Genomic DNA, 21,388 nt, shown 5'->3' on the forward strand with positions numbered 1-21,388 from the left:
AATGAACAGAAAGGTGTTAATTTGTAGACAGTAATACGGGGTTTGTGGTGCTAACCAGCTGTAAACAGCGCGCACCGCGAGCGCTCGCTCATCCGCCAAGCAGCCCGGCTCGACGACTCTCTTAATTTATAAAGGGTGGCCCCACAAATCAATGGGGATTCATTTTCAGGCTAACGATATTGGTGTGCCAGCACATTCCCATTAAAGAAAGAGAGCGCAAGCGCTCCGCCGCCGCGCTGGTGTGATTTTGTCCATCGATCAAACCGCTGGCCCGGCTAATCTGCTGCAGCATGAGTTCGAAAAAGAAAAATGCAAACTAGCAGAAACGGGAAGGGAAAGAAAATTATACACCTGTAATTTTTTTGCAAAGAGACGCCAACCGTACGGACACGGTCCAAAACACACACACACACACACACACACACTAGATGATCAGAGTATGTGCACACCTGACCTTGAATAGTTAAAGATCCCATTCCAAAGCTACGGGATTATGAAGCATACCTGTGGGACACGGGGAGAACATGCAAACTCCACACAGAAAGGACCCAGACCGCTACTTTGCGTGCATGGGCTTTCTCTGGGTTCTCCGGTTTGCCCCCACGTGGAAGAGATAAAACTGGCTGCTCTTTATCGCCTCTGTGTTTGATTGATTAAGTGGCCGTAAGAACGTGTGCATGCCGGATGAATCCCATCACACCGTGCTGCTCAGCGTTTACGTTTCTAGAACAACAGTGGTGATTTATATACCAAACCCAAAAAAAGAAATGACCCACAGAGCCCAGCGGCCCTCATTCATTTAGGCAGGAAGTGAGTACGAGGGCATCGTGCGCCCGGTCTGCCGGGAGCCGCTGGTATTTCAACCAACATTTAAAAGTGTGAAGAAGCCCACGAGGTAAAAGCAGCAGCAGCGTGTCACGTATCAACCTTTTCCAGCTGCTCGCGTGAAGAAAAAAAAACCTGCTGCTTCCAATTTTTTTCAAACCTGACTTTATTTCCTCAGCGAAGCCACCACAAGCAAACCCTCATTTCACAGTTGAGAGGAAAAGGGCGAACACATCAGCACTCATTCTACCCACCTACACCCTTCCAGAACTCACTGCAGGAGGAAAAAATAAGAAGCCCTGTGGAATCGAGTTTATTTGGTTTGGTTGGTGGATTGTAGAGGAGTTCAGCTGTATGCAAAGGTTCCCTGCAACCCGGGCCGAATGATATAATTTGTCGATTTTATTTTTTTAACTATTCCTTTGTGCATTTTCTCCCTTTTTCTTGCAATTCAATCATAGCCAATCATAGTCTTTCACTGCTGGGGACCCCAATCATGTCTGAGGAGGGTATATTTGCCTGATACGTGCTCCCTCCGATGTGTGCGCGGTCCACGGACCCGTTCTTAATCACCCGTACTTCGATGGAGTCACACGCATACCTCCACTTTTGTACAGGCACTTGGTCTCAGTGGAGATCGTCTTGACTATAACAACAGACCAGCAAAATACAAATTGTCCTTCCAGTCATCATGATTCATCTGTTGTTGGGAATAAGCCTGTGCTGGCAGAGAATCCACTGGGGATGAATGCGTTTTTTAAACGATAAAATAGTGACAGGACCGTCAACATCCCGGCGCTCTCTTGAGCTCCTGCCTGCTCGTGTTGTGTCAGTCGCTGCCGATGCTGCTATAATGACTCAACCTCTGCCTTCAAACCAGCGTGAAGAGTCTGAGCTATCAATCATAAACCAGCAGCTTTTCTCAGCTGCCTCTGAACTATGTGGAAAATAAGGGCGTGAAAGGAACTGTGTTACCAAAACGAGATCAGGTCAAACGCTCTGCCGTCTGGACGCACAAGTCAGAAACGTCCTGCTGGCCTGACGAATCCACTTCTGATGGAATGGTCCTTAGATTTGACATCAAAGATGACAGCTTTGCTTCATACGTCTTCGTGAACCATCAATCCATTAAAATAACATGGACTACCAGTACAGACATGAAAGCACAACAAGTTCTTGCAACACCAGTCATCATCTTACTCTCTTTATTCTTGTCTGTCTCCTCAATATGAAGGAGTGACATTTGTAACAAGACTGCAAGAGGAAAAGATTAAAGCTATAGACCGGTCTACAGGACGTATGCACATGTAGCATTACACCAAGAGAACTGTACAGACCTAAATGCATTACCTCTAAAGTGATGGGATCCTGTGGCTCTGTTATGTCATATGTGTTTCCTTGTTCCCTTAAAAATAAGAGTCACTGCATAAACCATCTGGATTCGGACGCTGCGTGTCAAGATAAGGGCGCTCCCCGAATCAACTCTACAGGCAGATCCTAAACTGGCCACAAGCTAATTTCTGACATGGGGATTTGAGGTACTGGTTCCCATCAGGGGTAAATTAGGCACCAGTGTCTCCCTCGGGGGGAATGTGAGACAGTCTCATCCATCTTACTCACCAGACAACAGAGCGAGAGTGTAATTTGGATGAGGGGAAAATAGAAAGAGAGAGATAAAGAGAGTAAGAATGAACGAGAGAGAGAGAGAGAGAGAGAGAGAGAGAGAGAGAGAGAGAGAGAGAGAGAGAATTAGCTTATATCTCATTATGCCTGCTGCACTTCGTTTTAGCTGTGCCTATGTGAGAGCGAGATGGCGATTCCTGCAGCTGTTCAGACAGTTGTTTGTGCTCAGTAATGATTGCACATGTTGTTTTAAATAAAAGCTGTTTGCACCCTTTTAAGAACCTTTTCAAAAATGCTGTACTTTAAAATACACTGATAATAATACCACATAATAAATTGTACATCTTAAATATCACATTTAATGTATGAAACATTTCATGTTAAATTAATATATTTCAATAAATAAATATGAGCCTAAACCTATATATATATAATAAACCTATATATAACACGTCCTCATACACACACATAAATATATTATAACATACACATAAATATGTCATATAAATACTGTATATTAGTTGTTATATATATGAGGGACGTGTTCGACTCTTGGGTGGTGCAGTGGCCTGTTAGCGCATTAACAGCCAGTCGGGTATCTGCACAGACATGATTGGCTAGTGTCCATGGATGGGGTCCGTGCGAAACAGCAAGCCATTGGCAGGTGCACTTGTCAGTGCTGGTCCCAGGCCCGGACAAGTGTGACAAGTCTGGTGGACCAGATCCCCTGTGGTGATAAAGGAAAAACATGAGGTGTGTCACTGATTCCCAAGGCACGGTAATGATTTGCTCATCTCTAATAGTTTATCAAAGCAATGATATAAAATCCACCATATAAATCCAACTACATGCTTATCACATATTGTTCTTGTTCACAGATGAGTCTCCTAGCTGAGGTTATTAAGTCACTTCTAAGTATCTGTTTTTTCTGAGCCTTTAGCAGCAAACTCACGAGCCTGGGGCAGCAGGGAAACAGAAAATGTAGGTTACGATGTGACTGCAAGCTAATTGCCACGTACATTTACAGCTACAACCAAGAGGGATCTCAGGATCAGTCTCGATTTGCATGAATATAATCTCAGTGATTTCATTTTTAATTCAAAACGTGGGTGATGTGAGCACACAGGCTAACCGGCTAATAAGATTAGGCTAGCTTTAGTTAGCAAATAAAACATTAGAAAATCAGAATTAGCCATGCTAACTATAAATAACAGTACAGGCACCGTCACAGAAGCAACATTCCCTGGAGAATCAGCCAACAATGAGAGAGACAGAATAAGGGGACTGTTGGGATTGGAATGTGTCCATTTGTCCCCCAAAAAGGGAACAAATGACAGGAAAATTGATGCAGTCCATGTCAGAGGTATTATAATGAGCTATCCATTACCCAGGCTGTCGCAGCAACCCTGCTGTACCTTTCCACTCTCTACAGAGCAGAATGTTTCCTACACACGTGTCCTACTCTCAAGTCTCAACATAAATCGCTTTACATGACCCCACCACAAGGCCGCCCTCCACCAGTCTACACGGGCGGAAACCAGCATCCCTTCAAAAGATGTTTCAGGAGCTCCTTTGATGTGTTCTGACACCCCGTCTCACTTCAAACAACTCAGCTGCACCGTGTTACAGCAGACGGCTTACGCAGCTTTTGCTGTGCCTTGTTCAGGTATTAAACAGGACAGACAGTGATACCACAGTCTGTCCATGTAGTGACCCTGCACGTGGGAAATAAAAAAAACAGACAGATCGTTGGTTCCATTTGGAATATTTAACAAGCCCGGGGCACTGGGGTGGCACAGTGGGCTAAATCGCCAGCCCAGAACAGCCGAGATCCAAAAGAAATCTCATTTGTGCTATCAGGTGGCCGGGCGCCTAGACAGACACACAATTAGCTGCGTGTCTGTAGGGACGAGGGAAATGGTCAAGCAGAAGTGACCAGCCCCTGCTGGTCGTTTGCGGCGCCCGCAGGAGGGGGGGTCAATCGCGGATGGTGAGTCTGCTGGCCGGGGTAAAGGTTTTTCACTTCACCAAAAAATAACGGTTGCTGTTTATAGCAGATGAAAGCTGCTCCTGCATTGTTAATAATGTCAACATCAGTTTTAATGAGAAGGAGGTGATAGCCTGTGGAAAATGATTAGTGCTGGAGAGCAGCAGCTGTACCACCCTGTGTGTGTGTGTGTGTGTGTGTGTGTGTGTGTGTGTGTGTGTGTGTGTAATTGGCTCTTCACACTCCTTTCACCTGCACCTTTCATGCACCCCTCCTTCAATACGGCTAATTTTGTCTCTCAATTCTCTGACTGTCACCTTCAATCCTCCTTCAGATCATAAACGTCTCCACGGCGGAAAATCCTTCAGAGAATCATCAAACGCCAACGAGAGTAACAACGACACACGAGTCTTTCATTTCAGAGAACTCAGGGTTGAAAGAGTAGAGACGAGAAGGACACACAAGAGAGTTTAGGGAAAAGGGCATCAAAAAGGAGGACATCAGACCCCCAAAATGGAGGGCATCAGACCCTAAAAGGACCCCAGAAGGAGGAAATCAGACCCCAGAAGGGTGGACATCAGACCCCAAAAGGATGACATTAGACCCAAAAAGGAGAACATCAGACCCCAAAAGGATGACATTAGACCCAAAAAGGAGAACATCAGACCCCAAAAGGAGGACATCAGACCCCAAAAGGAGGACATCACACCCCAAAAGGAGGACATCAGACCCCAAAAGGAGGACATCACACCCCCAAAAGGAGGACATTAGACCCTGAAAGGAGGACATCAGACCCCAAAAGGAGGACATCACACCCCCAAAAGGAGAACATCAGACCCCAAAAGGAGAACATCAGACCCCAAAAGGAGGACATCACACCCCAAAAGGAGGACATCAGACCCCAAAAGGAGGACATCAGACCCAAAAAGAACATCAGACCCCAAAAGGAGGACATCACACCCCAATTTTTTACACAGAGACTCACCACAGAGTCTGTTGACTGAAATGGCACGAATTCCCACAGACACGCTCCAAGGACTAAGGATGGTATTAAAACGGCAAAGTAAAGATGGAGCGAACGGTTTTGGGATTGGAACTCTAACACCTCATGATCGGGTGTCCCAATACTTTCACTCACATAGTGATTTGATCACAGAGTGATCTGATCTGTCGCCTCGTGGCTCGTTGAGCAGGACGGCAGGGAAATTTGAGCCAATATTGTTTAGCCCCCTGGATATAAACAACAGGTGACTGAGACACACAACCCACAAACCTGACAAGGACTCGAACTCGGGCAAATCAGAATGGACAGAAAATGCCCGGGGGAGGGAGGCGCACCAGGACTGACCCCGGTTCGGCTCCCAGCGGATGAGGTGAACTGTGTGTCATTGGCACGCAAAGGAATACAGGGCAGCGGCTGTGGAGTGATCTAATTTATCATTTCAGTTTCCTCCTCTGCTTTCTTTAACAGGACTAACGGACTCCAGATTTATAATAAGCTCAGCTTTAATAAATCAACTATATAAGGCAAATGATATGTTTCCAGCTTTGCAGCAACAGTTTAGGGAAGGTCCTCACCTGTTCCAGCATGAGTGTGCCCCCTGTGCATAAATCAAGCTCTATAAAAACATGAGGAAAAGTTCGGTTTATAGAAAGCATAACCTCACTAGACTCTGGAGCAGTAATACATGATTGAAATGAAATCTACCCCTGTTTGATGGAGGAAGCAACATGGTCTGGCCTGTGTTCCCAAATAGGGAGTAATGTAATACAGCATACAAATGTGCACTTTCAATTTATAGCAACAGTTATAGCCCTGACTACAGCTTTTTCTGATACATTTGGGATGAATTTGAATGCTGACTGTGAGCCAGGCCTCATTGCCCAAGCGCTAAGTGTCCAGGTTATCAGAGAATCTCATCTACACAGGGTTGTATTAACCGATGGCTACGGAAAAGGAAGAAAAAACACTGATCATGAAGGGAAATTAGGTTTTGATGTTAATACATCACACGCTAGCGATAGAAGAACTAAAGTCTTCAGCGGTGTAATGACTGCATATGATTGAACTGCAAGTGACTGATGAAAACTGTCTAGAACACATTAGCGTCGCTGGGTGGCCGTGACAAAACACATTAGTCTAATTTATAACTCGGGGAAAAGTCTGGAGGAAAACATTCTGCAGAGAGTGTGAGCAAAAAAAAAAACCAAATAAACAAAACAAAGATGAAGAATATGACAAGAGGAAGTCGATGAAGGACTCTCTTAGATGATCCTTCCTCCTCCCGGAGGAGATAATGTGGCATTTGGCTGTTTTTTTTCCACCGCCGCATTAGCACATTAGCAAATACACTGACTGTTTAATGGACGTCATTTCTGTTTTTCACATTAGTCAGTTTTGCTTGCATTCAGCTGACAGAATAGACTCTTCATTTGCGAGCACTTTGCAGGACTGAGTGTGGATTGCCGGAGCATTATCTCCTACTCAACACGACAGTAAAACTAAATTAACGTAAGCATGTCAAGTATGAGGGTAATTACTCGGACCACACACACGTTTCCAAGCCTGTATTATGTTGCATATAAAGAGTCTTACTTCTATTATGATGCATAAAGTAAACCTTTATTCACTGTGTACATACTGTAAGTGCGGATTCAAGTGTAAACTTGTTGCACAGCAGTTTATCGTTACAGACATATTTCAACTTTTTTTTCAAATTAATCTTCGTTACCAGCCTATCTGTGATTGACTAGGGCCGACGGCACAAAGTGCACCTGCAGGAAGCATGACGTCTCCTTGATCTTTCCTTATAATGCCCAGTTTCAGAAGATGCTCCAAAAATTTGGTTTAAAATCTAAAAACATATAATGGACTTTTTTATCCAAAGCGACTAATAATTGATTATGTCTGTACACAGTTTGAGCAATTAAGGGTTGCAGGCCTTGCTCCGGGGTCCAACAGTGCCAACTTGGCGGTGGTGAGGCTTGAACCGGCAATGCTTTGATTACTAGTCCAGTACCTTCATCACTGAGCCACCAGTGGCACTGAATACAAAGAGAGAAGTGTGGTGCTCTGAATTTGCCTTGGTGCTTTGAAAGGATTCTATCCCTAGTCAGTGTTCAATGTATTAGTACATTTTTCCTAATGAAAAGGGCGACATGTGATCCTAATACACCATGAGTATGACTCCTCTGAGGCTGGCTTCAGACCTCTATTAGCAAGTTCTGCTTTGCTCAGGTCATGGGTCATGCACTGAGCTAAACATAGCTCATAAGCGGCCACGTGCCTAGACCTCCATTGATCTGGGCTACTAAAAAGGTCCCTTGGTAGGACAATAGGATTTCCTGGCGGAGAGTATGACAGCACTGTGTTTACTGTATGGCTGATCGGACAGCAGGTCGAGATAAACGTGTGGTGTAACTGCGTGGCAGCAGTGTGGGTTATTTTTGGGGTTTTGGTCTTAGAAATAGACGTGCATGCTCATCCACAGACACAAACACCATATTCAGCAGCACAAAATAGATACCATGTTCTTAGTGTTTTAGGGTCAGTTCACGCTGGATGTGTTTTGGAATCTTTTTTGATACTAATGTGTGGCTCAGATGAGCATCTAGCACACACTAAAACATGCACCCATCTGTTCTTGTGCTTGCTTTTTAGTCTGATACATGTCATGACATCTTTTTACATTCTAAGCACCTACGACGGCACGGTCAAAATATACAGACCTGGCAACCCAAAAGAGGAAAAGTTGTTGTGCCACCAGTACCAGTCACTTTACACTGCACGCTCTGGTCACACTGCTGCGCCACATCAATGCAGTAAGTTTGGGGGTAACCCAGAAGAGAAATACACTAAAACGTGATCGTTCACATTAACATGCGGCAAGTTAATTATGTTTGTAGACACGTCAACACGAGAGCAAAAGTTCCCTTTTGAAAGCTAAGCCCACTAAGCTCTCTATTCACTCTTGCAAACAAAAGGCCAGCAGCATTTGTACCTGACAGACAAGCACACAGTGTTTGTACATGTTGCTACACAACGTGCTGTGAAAGCATTTCATCCCTGTAAAGAAAGAAATCTTTACACTGTAGATTCACTGTTTCACTGTAGCCACTTTATATCATATATTTTATATCACATTTTGGATCAGATCAGATCTAGGCTGTATGTTCCACTTTTCACAATGTTTTTGCAAGTAGAACAGACCAATTAACATTTCGTCCGTCTGACCTCTGTACTCGCGGCGCTCAGAGACCCGTCACGCTGCAAATCGCCCCACGTTCCTGCATACACACACATTTCCACATGCAATCCGTGGCTTTACAAAACCGTGTCTCACCGGGCTGCCCACAGATCTGCTGGTATGTGTCACCGCGTGTGCGTGACAAACAGAATTTCACTGTAGGTCCAAATCGTGATGACGTGCAGTGTCTAATGATGGACATTTGGGACGAGGCCCGGTCTCAAATCAGAGTACTAGCGAGATGTTTGTACAGGAGATCAGAGGTACCGAATCCACACTACAGCCACCCTAATACCCCTTCACACAGACCAAAGCTGTCATGATGGACAGCTGAAGTAATGGCTGCGTCTGGTCCGATTACGAGCTGCCGCTCAACTCTGCCCAAGATTAAACTCTTGTCCTTTATGTCTAAAGCTACTTAGACTCGTGTTTATTGTGCCACGCGCCACAGGAATTATTTATAAAATGCTGTCTGCTGTAAGAAAGACTCAAGGGAGCATCAATTAATGTTGTGAGATGCTTCTATCATTAGTTCAGTTCAGTGTTTTAGTTTATTTGGGATGAAAATACACCATGAGTTTTTTTGTTGCGGTCAGTTAGAAAGGATTAAAGTACATCAGAAAAACTGAATTTAGTGTTGGTACTTTGGTGCCAAGTTGTTCCTGAATTATTTTGAGGATCCAGGGCCGGGATATGAATAAAACATGTGCTGTACAAAAACTCTCACCGAATACCTTTTGCACCAAACATTTCCCAGAAGCCTCAATTTATAAAGTCATCATTTAAAGAAATGACACGATCCCCACCATAAAATCAGAGCGATGAGGTGAACGCTAGCTTTGCTGTACGATTCAGACTCCCACGAGAAGGTTATCTGGAAAAAAAAGTGGCAAAACGAGCCTGCTTGGAATGACAAACTGCACAAAGAGAGTGAATTAGTGCTGACCGCTGACACCTGAACGGCTCGCCGCATCACCGGGGAGCTGGTAAAGCAAAAACCAGAGCAGCGTATGAAAGATTAATGACTGAGAAAGAAATTAAGACTTCCTACTATTTTACAAAAAAAAATAAAAAGAGAGAGCAAAGCGACGCAGGGAAAACGCTCAAATCTAATGACGGGATGTATTCCAAATTCAGTGATCAATAATGTCAAAGATGAGAGGATTCAATAAGAAGAATTGATCTGAGGTTCTGTCAGAAGAAAAGAAGTCTTCGCATCTATTGTGTAGTTCAGTATCGACTAGATGTTTTAAAGAACCGCAGGGGTTCTGACTGGATCTGATGTTATTTCAACAGTTGATTTGTGTCCCATCATCATATTTATCCGATCGGTGCCTAATTGACCGACGCCTAATCGACTGTGATACTGTGATTCATTATCCGCATGCTATCAACACGCCACCTTTTCAGCGCAGCGAGCACCAGAGCCGCGGTAATTGCTAGCGGCGGCGATTTCTGTTGTCGCCGTTCTGTTCTCAGCTTTATTACAGCGTTACGACAAACTCGATCCACGTCAGCAGATCTGCGAGAATCTTAAAACCCCCCCAGTGGTACACTTAAATTTTTTATGCTGATAAACGACTAAGGGAATTTCGCCTCTGAGTCGTCTGGTATGTTTATCTCAATAAAACAGTAAAAATGGATGGAAGGACAGTATAATTGGGAGCTGGTTCCTTTCGGCTTCAGTTGCATTTTTATAGATGCCAATAGTTGTGACACAAATATAAAACAGAACTGAATAAACTAAGCTGAGTGTATTTCTCAAAAAGAACTGTGATTTTATGGTGCACACACAGAGAACGACCTTCTAATGCTTTCTGTGGTTAGTAAAAATGAATATGTTAATATTAGACTGATTATTTTAGATCAAAGGTGGTGGAGAGAAAGAGGACTTGGTCTTTATTATTTATTTATTTATTTATTAGGATTTTAACGTCAGGTTCATGACAGGACAGGTGGTTACTAGTTACACAAGATTCATCAGTTTAAGTTTTGTACTGTGGGAGGAAACTGGAGCTGCCGGAGGAAACACACACAGACACATGGAGAACATGCAAACTCCACACAGAAAGGAACCGGACCGCTGTACCTGGGACCTTCTTGCTGTGAGGCGACAGTGCTACCCACCGAGCCACCATGCCGCCCGACGGTCTTAATTAGAGATTAGTGAAAGGTGATGAAACTCAATTCTCAGAGCCCAACAAACCGACCAATCAATTCAGGCGTGACCTTTATTCATTACGACTTTACCCCTCACTCACTGCGTCTATTTCAAGCACTCACTCAGTGTGGCGCTGTTTCAGTTCTCCCATGTGGCTTTGTGTGCACACTTTGACTCTCCGGCCAGTCGACAGCAGCCAGTTGCCCTCACAGGCACTCACAGTGCACAAAAAATACTGGTTCTAAAGGTCAACAAAGAAACCGTGTGATAAATCAATTATATAAAGGAAACAACATGCATCAACCTTTGCAGCAACAGTTTAGGGAAGGCCTTTCTCTGTTTCAGCATGACTGTACCCCTGTGCACAAAGCAAGCTCTATAAAGACATGAAGGAAAGCTGCACAAAGTCCTGAGCTCATCCGCACTCAACAGCTCTGGAATGAACCGGAACACTGAAAGAGGGGAAATCCCCAAACTGCTGGCACAATGGTACAAGCTCATCATTTACTTTATATAATTTTTATACATTTGTATGGATGTGACAGAAACCACTTAACCAGAAACCATTAGGGGCGTCCACAAACTTTTGGCCATATAGTGTATGTCAGATAACAGTAAGAAGTGTTGCATCAGGAAGCGCATCCGGCGTAAATCTGCACCAAATCAGGTTCCGTCTCACTCTAATTATACAGGTACATTTATCCATTTATCTGAGTGAGTGTGGATCGATATACGGCAGTCCACACACACACACACACACACACACACACACACACACACACACACACACACACACACTAAATCACCTCCCAGACACACACAGAATCTCTCAGCGCCCCTATAATTAAACTAATAATCACACGTTCACACACATAACGCATCATGGCAGAGAATAATTTCACAGACAGCTGTTACACACACACACACACACACACACACACACACACACACACACACACACACACATACCAGCATCTGCAGAAGTGTTCAGAGCTATAAGAGTTCCAACACCCTGCCGTTATTTTTTGCTCATCACTGTGTGTGTGAAAACTCTAGTGATGAAAAGTGAGAAAAGCACCACGATCAAGCACACACGCACACGCACACACACACACACACAGACACACACACACAGACTCAGACAAACCCTCTCACAGATGCACACACACACACACACACACTTTCACATGCATACACAAAATCACATATGCACACACACACACACTCACAGACCACACACACACACACAAATGTGCACAAACAGTCTCACAGATGCACACACACATGCTCACAGACACAGACACACACTCACAGACCACGTACAGATGTGCACACACACACACACACACAGATACACACACTCCTCATTTGTTCTGGCTGTTTCAGCTGAGATGGAGAGTCCGTGTTTTGTTTCCTTTTTATTTCACTCAGTTAATCTGATTTTATTTTTATTTTGAGTTTCTTTCACTTCACTCCTGATTATTTAATTTTTTTTACTTTCCTGGGCCTGAAGTGATTTCCTTTTCTTCCTCCTCTTCCTTTATTATCTCTTTCATTTATTGTAGCTTTTTTCTTTGCTCTCATTTAATTTCATTTGATTTTAATTTTCTTCCAACACATTTCCCTTTTAATTCTGAGTTCCCTTCCTCCTCTTCCTTTTTCTTTCCTGTTCTGTGATGGTTCCTTTTATTCCCTTTTGATTAATAATCCTTTTACTTTCTTTTCTTTTACTGCCATTTGGATTGTAAAGTTTCTTTTTCTCTATCTTTACTTAGTTCATTATCTTTAATATTTTCTGCTCTCTGTTCCATTTGTGATTTTTCTGTGCTTTTCTTACTCTTGGCGTCTCTTCTCCTATATCGTTTCTTCTCCTCTGCTTTCTCTCTCTCTCTCTGGTCCTGCAACCTTCACATCCTTTATTCCTTTTCACTTTTAATCTTTTTATTATTTCCTCTTCTTTTTCCTATGTGAACATTTACATTTACTGCAGTTAGCAGACGCTTTACAACTGTGACGAAATGTGTCCTTAACAGCTGCTCATCATCTTTCTTCTGTTTTTTGTTGATTTTTCTTTCTCTTCCCATTCCTTTACCTCTCCTATAGTCATACACTTATATGATTTTTCTTTTTATCCCAGTATTCCTCCTCTATTTTCTTTCTTTGTGGATGCGATTCCTCTCCAATCTTTCACCTCTATATCCTGTCTGGAACGCCCCGGCTATTTCCCTTCCTTTCTTTTCCTTTTCTTTGTACGTTCGTATTAGTATTCCATCGTTGCCCTTACCCTTTCTCCTTCTGTCTTTTTTCCAGTTTAATTTTTCCCCCTTTGCTTTTTTATTCTTTTATGTACGTTTCAGATTCTTCTCCTCTTCCTCCTCTCTCACAATACAAACTGCGATTCACAGACTCGTGCTTGTGTCCATGAGCTCTGGGTTCATCCTTTCATATCAGTGCTGCACTGACCTCAAGGCTGCTCATGCAAACCAGCTTCTGTTGATTCCTTCTGCTTCATGGTGCATTTGAGTGCTTTTCTTGTGCAAGCTGACTAGTGATCAGAAGGTTGTTGGTTTAAGCCCTGTCGGCTCCCTGAGAAAGGTTCTTAACCCATTTTGCTGAGCTATGTATACACATTTTTCTTTTAATTTTTATGTTTTACCAGCACATTATCTTGGTCAGGGTTGCAGTGGGTCCTGCTTCCCCAGAATCACTGGTCACGCTGCAGGAACACACCCAGATGGGACGCCAGTCCATTGCGGGACCTCAGCCATCCCCTCCACCAATCACAAAAGAGAGAAATTATTCGAAACAATTGTGAGTCGCCTTAGATAAATGCATCGGCTAAATGTTGTAAACATTATGTTGTGCTTGTGTGTGTGTGTGTGTGTGAACATAAAAACATAAGAGTTGTTATTAAGCCGCATTGCCACCTCAGCAAACCACAGTTCATGTTTTACATTACAGTCTATAGCACACATGATGTTAAATCAAAGATCCAAGGACCAGAGGGAAATCGCAGCTCTAATGCTAATCAGTGCACCACAAGACCTGTTCTTTCACCTCTGACCTCTAGCCAGCTTATCTCCACCACACACACACACACACAAGGCCAACCCACCCACCCGTACACACTTCTCCCCTGTGGTCCTTCCCACACACCCCTATTCCTCCTCGCCATCTGTATGCAACTGATGTCAGGCTCCTCCCAGCCCGGGGCGGGGGGGCTCCGGCTCAAAATCACGGGAGTGTTCGCTCATAAATATTTACTACAGACATCATTCAATTTTAAGGCCGCCGTTTTCACTCTGCCGCTCTTTATATTGTATGATGATGAATTTCTCGGAGCCACTGAGAGAGCTGAGCGGATAAGAACGACTATACTCCGACCTCACAGTTAGCGTGTTCAAAGTCGCTGCCTTCTTCTGTACAGGGACTTTAATCTGAAGCACCAGTTTTCTACACAGCGGGTTTTAATCTGTAGAGGTGACGACATTCAGGGTCCACATGTGTCAGCAACCAAATTTTATTATTATGATTTTATTATATTAGCCTATTATTTCCAGTACTGGAATGGTAGCACTGGTTTTTTATTGGTTTAGCTGCTTAAAATTGATTTTATCTATCTCAGTGCTATCGGCTGGTCGGGCGACTACATACAGACGTGATTTACATGTGGTCTGTGCATATACATGTCAAAGTGTGTATTTTTAATCGCAGCACTAATTAGTCAAATTAAAATCTTGCTGAAGCACCAATTTTTTAATTGCTTGCCCTCTGCCCACGTTGAGTACATGCTATAGTGCCAAAGAAGCTAATTGCCAAACATAGACAACTTGGATGACACAAACTAAATGACACTGGACTAAAATTCCATGTAGATTGTTTGTATGCAAGTACACACACTGATGAATAATATGTTCAGATATAGAGAATGCTATACACCTGTGTATATGATATTCTGCTTTTATAATGAAAACATTAAAGAAAGAAAGAAAACCCGATCCCAGAGCAATGTGTGGTAAAATAGAAAGATCAATAGAACAGATTGTTGAAAATGAGTAATTTGCTGGAGCAGTTAGAAAGTGGCTCGAGGCTCTGAGGGTTCGGGCACAGACGAGGGTCTCACGCATCGACTCCAGGCCATCAATTCTCCTCGGTGAGCAGCGAGACGAAAGCAGAATGACGGGCCAGATGCCACACAGGCAGATAGCCAACCAACAGGCTGAGCTTAAATGCTGTGGGCCAGTGTTTGAAGCAAGAAAAAAAAAGCTTCTCAAATTCTTAGATTTTTAATTCTTACAGATTTAAATCAAAATGTAAAATGAAAATACAAAGTGTTTTACTTTTGGACAGATCTGTGCCCTCTTTAATCCTTACCGAGGGTGCTTCAGGATATTTGACACCCCAAGATGCTCCAAGGGAACCAATGCTGTCCGAAAGAATGGAGGCCGATTTCATTAACCTGTCAAGTGACCCGAAATTTAGTACTGGTGCCTCCGGATCCAACTCACTGCTACATCATTAAGTTTCAATAGATCGAGACTTCCGGACCTTCTGCAGCTTGCAGCAAAACCAACAGGACTGCTGAAGCTTTTGTGGTCCTGAAAATTTACCACAATGGAAGATTTAACACAGTGTTTTATTGTATTTGCTGTTAAACACCTAAAGAAATCATTTTGACGCTTTTAATGTAAAAGAGAATGTTTAGTAGCTACCAAGGGTGAAAGTGGGCACTCGGATGCCCACTACTGCTGATATTCTCAGCTGTGATATTGGCTGTTCAGGTGTCTGTATGAACATGACTGGCTAATGTCCGAGGGGTGGCTGAAACAGCATAGCCATGGAGATATGCACTACTCCCAAGGTCCCAAGCCTGAATATAGATATAGGGGATAGGCGTCGGGTGTAAAAATTGCTCCAGGTATGTGAGGCAGATCCGCTGTCCTTTATGATTCATGATTAAGTGTGGGTGCCATATTCCTGTAGAGTTGGGTTCGATCCCTGCCCAACTGTCATTACCAGTGAATGTATATACTGCAGGTGTGTAATGATGGATTTCCACCTTGCGCCCAGTGTTTCTGGTTTGGTTTCCCACTCTAATCAGGGTGAAGTGGTTCCTAAAGGTCAATACATGATTGCTGATTTGTCATCTTATGAAATAAACCGTTATGAGTGTTTATGTAGGTTTGTGTGGGAGAGTTTGTGCTGCTTGTGGGCGTCTTGTAACCCTGTGAACATCAGTTCTGAGCAAAGTGATACCAAAATCGTGCCTTTGTGATCACACACACATTTATGTACATAAACCTGGCAGAAGATGCGCGTCTTGGTGGAATCTGTACGAGCTTATATTGAGGGGAACAAGAAGATCTTTAAAAACAGACCCGAGTTAAACTTAAACATAAGAACGGACTTACCGAAAATCCAGCCCAGAAGGGACAGGAATGCCTGACTTTGGGGGAGGTAGTGAGGGCTAAAGCGGCAAAGCTCACAGCCAGGATGAGACTCCCGAGCAGCATCTGCGCCACACCAAGCGACAGCATGAGGCGAGTCCGCGACCGAAGCTCCCTGAGCCGGGAGAGGCTGCGGGACACAGCCGCGGGGCTCAGAGATCCGCCTCCTGCTCTCGGCATGGCATTCACAGGCATGATCGCGAACGATATTCCAGTCACACCACAGTCGACTACTTCAATGCAGCAGCTCACAGTTCAGTCGTGCAGTAGTTCCCAAGTCAGTGGACTAGATTCCCAGTCTGGAGAGCCCTGTGCGCAGAGGGTTCGGGGTACGCGTACGCACGGAGCATCCCGAATCTCCGGGTGCAGGGATGAAGCTCTGGTCTTGAGGAGCACAGAAGTGTTTCCAAGCAGGTGCCGAAAGCTGCACCGATTCGCTGCGCACTTCATTGACACGCGTACAAAAGATCATCCATCAAAATCCGTCCGTTCCTATAGGAACGAGTCACACTTCTTGCGTCATCCTTCCTATGAAGTCATAGAAGAAACGCGGACGACCGACGCGCAGAAATGCGGTCTGAACGACGAGGAAAAAGCGCAGCGTGTTAATAATACGTGGATGCTGCCGTCAGGTGATGCAGTGCGCGTTAAAAGGCTGCATATGGCGCGCACACGCGCCGTGCTAGTGCTTTGTGCCAGGAACGCGCAAACACCATCAACATCAGCCAGATGTTGAACGACACTGGAATCTCTCAGTGACTGAACACATATTCCAAAACAGTATGGACGCATGAGCTGTCGGGGAAAACAACTTAAGGCTTTAAATACATTTCCATTCCAGGTAAATTAAAATATGACTGTTTTTCTGCAGTCAAAATTATGTGGACATCCGACACTGAGCTTGTTGGACATCCCATTCGCATCCCACAATATGGAGTTGCCATACCAGCACACCACTACATTTTAAACTGTGTCTGTGGGATTTTGTGGGATGCGGGAAGTCTTGGTTTGCTCAAGGTGTTCAGTGGGGTTGAGGTCAGGGTTCAAATCATGTCTTTTTAGGGACCTTATTTTGTGCACAGGGCCACGGTCAGCTTGGAACAGGAAATGTTGCCTCAAAGTGGGAAGTTTAGAATTAATTTTATATAACAGGGACAGCGGTAGAGTGGTACAGGCTCTGCCATGAAGCCACTGTTGGGCCCTTGAGCGAGGTTCTTAACCCTCTTAGCTCCAGGGGTGCAATACAATGGCCGATCCTGCGCTCTGGCTCCTGCTTCCATATACAAGCTGGGATATGCAGGAAAATCACTTTATTGTACTGTACATGAGCGTATGTCTACATGACAAATAAAAGCATTCCTTTCAAATGGGTGTGGTGCACATAAGCACACCAGGATATGTATTGTGCCACTGATTTCACTTCTATTAACCGCTTTGCTGCATCTCAATCCCACAACAGATTCTCTGTGTTATGTTTAATACGGCAGTTTGTGGTTGCAATGCCATATCATTGTTTGAATAATGAACTATTTTATTAAGCGACCGTGTTAGGGCTTAAGCTGACAAGATTAGGCTCAACTACTGAGAGCTTATGCGAAAGATGGGAATTAAAAACCGTATAGGACACAAAATCACTGGCGCCTGGTGTTGTATTTAAAACTCATCTCTATATTATTACTTTTCTAACTGTAGACTCATTGAACATTCATCACCAAACACTTCATTAGGTCCACCTGGGTATACAATTAATGACTGTAGCCCATATGTTGCTTTGCTGTTTGTCACCCCCTGTACCTCATTCATCAGTCAAAAATACCCCCCTCTGACCAGATGATGTTTGGGTGGTGGGTAATTCTCAGCATTGCAATTGCACTAACATGGTGATGACATGGTTGTGTGTGTTGCTCTGAAATAAGTGTATCAGATACAGTAATGTTTACGGACTGATTTATTAGGAACACACCATGTTTGTATTGGTGTACGTTTAGAGACTAGAAATATTTTCTTTTTATTCATGCACAGTGTGTGTAAATCTTCCTTTAGTCTTTTATCAGAAGATAAAGGAAGTTTTAAATAATAATTACAGTTTTAAATAATAAACTCATAACAAATAATAATAAACCCATACACAAAATTCATACGAAAATGTCCATATGATTTAAAAGCTAAACGTGTTATAAATTGCAGGTGTAAAACGCAGAAGTGTAAAATATGTGGCCTTTTAGCGCCATCTGCTGTACAAAGCTAAGAACTGCACAACGATGTATTTTCGGATACAGATATTTACATATTTTGTGAGCTGCGCTGCTGTGGCTCAAATACAACGTTTGACAGACTTTGTTCTGTACTGACAAGCCACTTACTGCACCATGCTCATCAAAACAGCCTTAAATCGTTGTCACATGGATTCCACGAGGTGCTGCAAATTCTTCTTAGAGATTTTGGTCCCTGTTGACATCAGTACATCATGTAAATGCTGCCCATTTGTCATTTTAATAAAATTTAAATGTAGCAGCAGCAATAAATTGCAGAGTATGTGTGTGTGTGTGTGTGTGTGTGTGTGTGTGTGTGTGTGTGTGTGTTTTCACCTATTCATATCCACACCATATGGACATAAGTATTGGGACACCCATTTTAATGTATTAATTCATGTGTTTCAGTCACAACAGTTGCTAACAGGTGTAATAATGTGAAATGATATGCTTCCAACTACTGCTATAACTAAAAAATCACACAGAGGTCACTTTATTTCAATACCATCTGTTATAAAAATAGGGTGGCAACAAAGCTCATGGTCAGGTGTCCAAATACCATATTATACTACACATCAATACTATATTCCATATACACTTTAAAGTTAGATTTGTTACACAATAAATACAAGTATTATTTCCAAAATAAGGTTTGTAGTATGCAAGGGACTTTGCAAGAAAGAAGTTGGATTGACATTATGAATGAAATTATATGAGACTTTAACAGATTCATTTATCTGCATTATAAAATAATTACAGATTTGTTTGCATTATAGAATTATTATATATACAATTATTCATTTTAAAAATAAGGTTTGTAGTAGGTGAGGGACGTATATATATATACAGTGTATCACAAAAGTGAGTACACCCCTCACATTTCTGCAAATATTTCATTATATCTTTTCATGGGACAACACTATAGACATGAAACTTGGATATAACTTAGAGTAGTCAGTGTACAGCTTGTATAGCAGTGTAGATTTACTGTCTTCTGAAAATAACTCAACACACAGCCATTAATGTCTAAATAGCTGGCAACATAAGTGAGTACACCCCACAGTGAACATGTCCAAATTGTGCCCAAATGTGTCGTTGTCCCTCCCTGGTGTCATGTGTCAAAATCCCAGGTGTAAATGGGGAGCAGGGCTGTTAAATTTGGTGTTTTGGGTACAATTCTCTCATACTGGCCACTGGATATTCAACATGGCACCTCATGGCTAAGAACTCTCTGAGGATGTGAGAAATAGAATTGTTGCTCTCCACAAAGATGGCCTGGGCTTTAAGAAGATTGCTAACACCCTGAAACTGAGCTACAGCATGGTGGCCAAGGTCATACAGCGGTTTTCCAGGACAGGTTCCATTCAGAACAGGCTTCGCCAGGGTCGACCAAAGAAGTTGAGTCCACGTGTTTGGCGTCATATCCAGAGGTTGGCTTTAAAAAATAGACACATGAGTGCTGCCAGCATTGCTGCAGAGGTTGAAGACGTGGGAGGTCAGCCTGTCAGTGCTCAGACCATACGCCGCACACTGCATCAACTTGGTCTGCATGGTCGTCATCCCAGAAGGAAGCTGACGCACAAGAAAGCCAGCAAACAGTTTGCTGAAGACAAGCAGTCCAAGAACATGGATTACTGGAATGCCCTGTGGTCTGACGAGACCAAGATAAACTTGTTTGGCTCAGATGGTGTCCAGCATGTGTGGCGGCGCCCTGGTGAGAAGTACCAAGACAACTGTATCTTGCCTACAGTCAAGCATGGTGGTGGTAGCATCATGGTCTTGGGCTGCATGAGTGTTGCTGGCCCTGGGGAGCTGCGGTTCATTGAGGGAAACATGAATTCCAACATGTACTGTGACATTCTGAAACAGAGCATGATCCCCTCCCTTCGAAAACTGGGCCTCATGGCAGTTTTCCAACAGGATAACGACCCCAAACACAACCTCCAAGATGACAACTGCCTTGCTGAGGAAGCTGAAGGTAAAGGTGATGGACTAAACCCAATTGAGCACCTGTGGCGCATCCTCAAGTGGAAGGTGGAGGAGTTCAAGGTGTCTAACATCCACCAGCTCCGTGATGTCATCATGGAGGAGTGGAAGAGGATTCCAGTAGCAACCTGTGCAGCTCTGGTGAATTCCATGCCCAGGAGGGTTAAGGCAGTGATAATAATGGTGGTCACACAAAATATTGACACTTTGGGCACAATTTGGACATGTTCACTGTGGGGTGTACTCACTTATGTTGCCAGCCATTTAGACATTAATGGCTGTGTGTTGAGTTATTTTCAGAAGACAGTAAATCTACACTGCTATACAAGTTGTACACTAACTACTCTAAATTATATCCAAGTTTCATGTCTATAGTGTTGTCCCATGAAAAGATATAATAAAATATTTGCAGAAATGTGAGGGGTGTACTCACTTTTGTGATACACTGTATATATATATATATATATATATATATATATATATATATATATTTGGCTTTACATCAGAAATATCAAATCATAAGAGATCTTATCTGCATTATAAAATCATTATAAATAATAAATAATTACAATAAATAAAAGTTCATTCCAAAATAGTATGTATAGTTTGTAGTATGTGAGGGACATTAATGTATACATCTATAAGTTGAAATGACATCAATAAATGAAATCATACGACACTTTAATATATTTATCAGCATTATAAAATTATTATACAAACTATTATAATAATTTATAATAGTTCATTCATTTCATACACGAACTTTAATAGATCTATTTGTCTGATTAAACGCTGTGAATATTTCCGTTAGTTTTACGACGCTCCCTATCTCGTTAGCTGTAGCAAACAGCCGTTTGTTT

At 43.0% G+C, this 21,388-nt stretch overlaps 1 protein-coding gene across 2 annotated transcripts in view; it reads right to left on the reverse strand.

Annotated features, from left to right (window-relative positions):
* The window catches only part of fam189a1 (family with sequence similarity 189 member A1), a 71,637-nt gene that overhangs the window by 49,981 nt on the left and 268 nt on the right, over positions 1–21,388 (reverse strand). The window contains exon 1 of one of the 2 annotated variants that reach the window (XM_062989679.1): positions 16,255–16,485. The exons of the other annotated variant lie outside the window; for it this stretch is intronic. Within the exon in view, the coding sequence (XP_062845749.1) occupies positions 16,255–16,485 (231 nt within the window). Of the gene's footprint in view, positions 1–16,254; positions 16,486–21,388 lie in introns of those variants that run through there. 2 annotated transcript variants of the gene reach the window in all.

Source organism: Trichomycterus rosablanca, chromosome 27 (assembly GCF_030014385.1).
Source record: "Trichomycterus rosablanca isolate fTriRos1 chromosome 27, fTriRos1.hap1, whole genome shotgun sequence".
Taxonomy (NCBI): Eukaryota; Metazoa; Chordata; class Actinopteri; order Siluriformes; family Trichomycteridae; genus Trichomycterus; species Trichomycterus rosablanca.